This window comes from Terrapene carolina, unplaced genomic scaffold (assembly GCF_002925995.2).
Source record: "Terrapene carolina triunguis isolate 2854851 unplaced genomic scaffold, T_m_triunguis-2.0 Scaffold66, whole genome shotgun sequence".
Classification (NCBI taxonomy): domain Eukaryota; kingdom Metazoa; phylum Chordata; order Testudines; family Emydidae; genus Terrapene; species Terrapene triunguis.
In genome coordinates this window covers 54048253-54053887 of record NW_020664417.1, presented here as the reverse complement: position 1 = coordinate 54053887, position 5635 = coordinate 54048253, and the positions used below count along the sequence as shown (strand labels likewise).

At 40.0% G+C, this 5635-nt stretch overlaps 1 protein-coding gene across 2 annotated transcripts in view; it reads right to left on the bottom strand.

The window, feature by feature from the left end:
• The window catches only part of LNX1 (ligand of numb-protein X 1), an 83260-nt gene extending 77872 nt beyond the window's left edge, over window positions 1-5388 (bottom strand). The window contains exon 1 of one of the 2 annotated variants that reach the window (XM_024215958.1): window positions 4997-5388. In XM_024215958.1, the coding sequence (XP_024071726.1) occupies window positions 4997-5388 (392 nt within the window). Of the gene's footprint in view, window positions 1-1353; window positions 1446-4996 lie in introns of those variants that run through there. The other variant, XM_024215966.1, reaches the window with a different exon arrangement.
• Between the last annotated feature and the right edge of the window lie 247 nt (window positions 5389-5635).

The following is a 5635-nucleotide window of genomic DNA, read 5'->3' as shown; positions in this document are numbered from 1 at the left end:
TGTGTGTGTGTGTGTGTGTGTGTGTGTGTGTGTGTGTGTGTGTGTGTACACAAGCTCCGATTAATCTCATCAGTTTGCTTTCCTGGAAACTGGATGCCCCAGATGCCATTGTTTCCATTATAAATGTTCATCTGCTCCAGTTTCTGCTTGATTTTCTGTAGCTTGCTTTGCTTAAGTGATTTATTTTTTTAAATGAACATTCTTAGCACAAACCTGATTTTAATTTAGCGTTTTGGCTATGGTCGTCTAAGCCACATTCTTTTTAATATTTAAAAAAAGACTGTATGGCATATAGAAATCCTGAGTAGCACCATAAAGAATTACTGAATTATTAATTGCTGTCATGCACATCAAACAAGAATTTCAAAAGGGGACTTTTTGTTATCTCAAACGCTATGAGTTTGGTATGAGAGCAGAGACAACACAACCACAAACATATCCTGTGAATTAAAACTGTTCTTATCAACTCCCCTTCAAAGGGTAGTTACCTTATAATTCTTTAGCAAAATAAGTCACTTCATTCATTCATCTCAAGCAACATGTTGAAATTAATAAAACCTATTTTACTTCAGACCATATTTGCTAATATTCTTATAATGCATTACTATATTTATCTGCATTTAAACAGCACCTATTACCATTGCATCTAAGCTTTAATTAAACTAGCATCATTTATTGACCACGCATGAAGTGACAGAGTATTTATTGTAAGCTTTGGCAAGGTCAGTTATGTTTTTAACACACCAGATGATGTAAATGTGGATCATTACATTTAAAATAGGCAATATTATAGAGAAAACAACATTCTGCTATAGGCAAAAACCACAAACATGGGGGATTTCTTTCCTCTCATAAGTGAATTATGTATGGGAAAGCGTCCTCAGCGATGGGGTGTTTTACCAAAGGTGTGCAGATTTACACAGAGAACACATACGCACACAGAGTGATTTACAAAGGGTTTGTATCTGTGATCCCATGCTCTACTCTCATCTTCTGTTTGAGTCTATTTATGGACAGAAAAGGAGACACAAAGGGGCAAAAAAACAAAAACAACAATCAGAAACACCAGCCCAGAAAAGCAAAGTTGACAAGGAGACAGAAAGACTGCTTCATTCAGCTTGTCTCAGCTGCTTCCATATTTCAAAAGTGGAAAGCACTAGAGAAGTATTGCTATTATTAGTCCTTCCAATCAGATGCAGGCTGTGTGTGGCATTGTTTTAAGCCCTTGGCAAGATGCTTTGTAGTTTACACACACACACACACAGGTATTGCATACCGAAAATTTCTCCATTAAAAAGACAATACATAGACACACACAGAGACCACAACAACAGCACGACTGTGAGTACTCACAGCTCTGAGTACAGGAAGTGCAGATTGCCCACATTGTCTATGTAGTTTGCAGGACTTAGCCAAGGTAGGACCAGTAACAGAAGAGCCTTCATTTTCAGCGTAGGGCTGGCACTGCTGCTAGGTTTCCTCCTTCCCACTTTTTCTCTGCTTGCTGATGGGACACAGAACTTCAAGCTTGTCAGCCAAACCCTTTCTAAATGAGCCTTTCCATTTCAACGCAATTGGTAGCACATTATGAATCAAATTTAAATCCCTGAAACGAAGCTATGCTGAAAAATCATTGACCTGTAAGAGGATTACTTGATCGGATTCTCAGATGGGTAGATGTGCGGGTTTAGGGACAGCACAGCATGGTTGGCGAGATAGTGACTTATGCTGCAGAGCAGGCTGATGCACAGGAAAGAGACCTGCCTCCTGCAGTATTCAGAGTGGTTCTTCAGAAGCAGCTGGTACATTTACATCACTGGCCAGAAGCAGATGGGTTATCAGCTAAACTGCATCAGAGAAGGGTGTAGTAGTCTCAACATGGCAAATGAACCTCCCTCCCCCCCGCAGCTCCAAAGCAAGCAATGTAGGATGACCACACCTTTTTAAAGTAAAATACCACAAAGGAGCTTAACTGATTGAACTGGAATCAATAACCAATCTAAATTCTCAATATTCAGCTAGATGTTTTTGTGCAAAGGTAATTTAAATATGAACCCAGGACACATCATCTCTGTCTTTTTTGAATAATACAAATAACTAATTTTAAATGAGAACGTTTTTAATGCATGTTTGTGCCGATTCCAGTTATAAGCAATTAAAGTTCTCTTATTAAGCACAAGCATAAATACGCAAGAAACTCACCTTGTCCTATCAATTATCTCATCTGTGAAAAGGAGGGAGCTTTCATTTTCTCTCCGAGAAAAAGAACAGGCCAGAGACAGATTTATAAAAGAATCTGTCAATAGCTGGCTACACTGATGACTCTAATAGAATCCACTTTGATTTATTCACTGAGAACAACAGTCACATTTAGCGGAGATTTCAGTCTGGGTTTGAGTTGCTCCCTCCACAAGCATCAGACTACTTTATTAGCAGAATCATACACCTTCTCCCTCCCATATTGATTTGCCAGTGCTAAACAGAACACTGTCATTTCAATCTGCGTTATGCCTAGACGAGACACATTCCTTGCTTGAAGCACACGCAGCCCTTCTTGTCTCCTGTGCTATTATGGACTGGAATTCACACTGCAGTGGGGTTTCTGCACCTCAATGGGCTAAAGTAGTCACAAGCAACAAAGAGTGGTAATGATAATTACCAAATGGTTGCATCAAAACAATTAATACGCTTTATCTACAAATATAGGGTTTGAAAGTCCCCTAGGTAGGTCATTCTGGTGTAGGGGCAAGGAAACTCAGCCAGCTGGTACTCATGAAGTTTCCTCTTAACTCTTACTTTGGGGAGGGGTGTGCTTGTGTGGGTTGCCTCATGACCTCATGGAAAGTGCAGTGGGTTTGTCCCTCAAAAACTGTAGATCACCCAAGTGCCATCCACAAAGAGGGCCTGCTCTCTCTGCATTTCTTCCTACCTTTTATCTAGCCCCTGGCTCTATTGTAACTCAGCCCATAGAACCATCCTTAGGGAGGAGAGTGGGTTCCACATGCAGAGGGGGAACCAGTTCAATGACTTGTTCAGCATTAAGTTGTACTGGGTTGGCCCACAGGTTTCAGGGGTCAGGGAAAGATAGCACTAGATTGGCCAATACTGTCTCCCCACAGGCCCACTCTCTCCAGATCTGCTGAGCTGGAACCTCGGGGAGCACCTGTAGAAGTTGTCTGCTTGGTCAGGCAGGGCAGGAGAAAGGAAGTAGGCACATGCTGTTGAGCCAGTTCTTCTCTTTTCTGATGGATCCAGGTCAGGTGGGCCAGAGGCTTATGTTCTATGAAGAAGCTGAGAGCGCCACTGACATTTGGTAATTATCATTGCAATAATATTTGCTAGTACTTTATAATGTCAAATCACCATGCACAACACACGTCTCCTGCAAGCTGGGTAGTATCATTATCCCCATTTTACAAATGGGGAAACTGAGATAAATAGAAAAATTAAGTAACTTGTCCCACACCACACTGTGTGTCAGTATCAGAGTAGATATTAGGAATCATGAAATCCTAAATTCTGGCCCTATCCTTACTCCATAGAATACAGATCATTCTGCCTCTATGTAAAAACTGTTCATTAAAATTCAAAAATAAATAATGACTAGGAAACACCATGTTTTAATTACCAAATGGAAAATGAAATCTGTATCTACCCTCTACCTCTTAGGTCTCTGACCCACTATGACATGTTAGTAGATGCTTTTTCGGGCATCTGTAATGACCAAGTTACTGGGCGTGTGTTTGGTCTTTGCTAGGTTTATTGACAGGGCTCCTCTGCAGAGAAGCCTACAATAGTTATACAATCAGCAGTTCTACTGAGATCTAGTTGAAGGGTATCCAAAATACATACACAAATTGTATGAATTGTGGAGAAGAAAGAGGCTGGTGGAACTAGAGTCTTCCAACTAACAGAGTCTTGAATCAAATACACTTACTGTAGAGGAGCAGCAAAGTTGCACAATAGTATTATACAGCCAGAGTACTATGGTTAGTTCACTGCTATCACTATTAATACTTTTTTCATGCCTCAGGTAAGAGTATTGGCCAAAGGTTAAAACTTTAAGTGACATTGCTAACCCATCCCCCTTGAAAGAGAGAAAGCTAAAAACAACATAGAACACACCACAGCTGATCAAAAAAACAATCAGAACCAGGAAATTAAAAAAAGGAGGTGATTAAATCATGAGTTTTCAGATACCATCACAGTGAGCAATGAAATCTAATTTCAGAAGTACATATGACCAATATGTAGCCACAAATTATGGTTGCATAAACACCAAGAAACAAGCACATTCATGTTGGGGGCCCACATTTTAAAATGTCTTTCAGTTTTGACAATACAAAGTTGGCCAGATCCGTGGGTGGTGTAGAGCAAGATAGCATCATTGAAGGTCACAGGTAAAGGGCTCAAAAGCACCTATATAATTTAGGAGCTTAAGTATCATTTTCAAAAGTGACGTAGGAGCCTAAGTGCCACTGACTTTCAATGGGATTTAGGCTTCTAAAGTGTTCAGGCCCAATTTCAGAAATGGCTTAAAGTGCTTTTGAACATCTTACTGGATAAGTTCTTCTCAGTTTCATATATAGGTAACTTTTAAAGAAAGAGAAGGCAATTTATACCCCCCTTATAGCAACTACAAAATATTTAAGATATCCCTACGCCCAATACACACTTTTACTGTACAATTTACCATGGAGATATCCTCCTTGATCAGCCCCAGGATACTGCCCAAAAGAACTTGGTGTATTTGAGTTTGTTTGTTGTAGTGAGGAGAATAAGAATATACTCAAATGAATGGGCAAATTTAGTCCTAACTTAACTCCTTTGAATACAATGAGCTTCTATCAGAGCTGAATTAGAGAAATCTGTGTTTAAATTAACTGTCCATTATAAGCAGCATGTGCTGGACTCCTTTCAGGTTACTGATGCTTTCAGTCCCTTCTCAGACAAACAAACAAGCAAGCAAAAAACAAAAGTTGGGGGTGGGACTTACCCAGTTTGGAAATGCTGTTCAAGGTCACAACGTTGCAAAACCTCTGAGCAGTGTTCTGTGAAAGGGCAGCTAACCATTAGCTTATCCAGGAGTTTATTTACTAGTATGTTGGACTTCCTGCAAGACTGTAGAATCAAAATTTTGCGATCCACAGGGCAGAAGTCTTTTTCCACTAGGAAGTTTGTAAGGCAGACTGTGCAGTAGGTGTGACCACAAGGAGTGTCCAGTGGCTGGATCAAAGCTTGCAGGCAGATGTGGCATATTAGATCATCATCCACTTCTTCTGTGTAGCTGTACAGGTGGTTCTCTTCTGGTAAATGTGGTTGGCCACAGGTGATACATAAGGGTTGAGGGCTCTCCTCCGCTTCTTCTGACAAATCTTTTTGACTCATGATAAGATCTGATGTGATGCAAAACAGAGCAAATAAAAACTGCTCTCTATTTGGAAGAATATCAACAAGTTCTGCGAGATAGCAAACCTGTAGGAAAAAGCCAAATAATTACATTTTGGGGTGGCTGTTTTTAAACATCATTTATGGTTTATCTGGATTTGCTGTGCCTTGTAAGAAAATGCTTTAGTGATTTTTACAGAAAGAATGCACAATTAGGGCAGGAAAATAAGAAAATGAGCTAACCCTA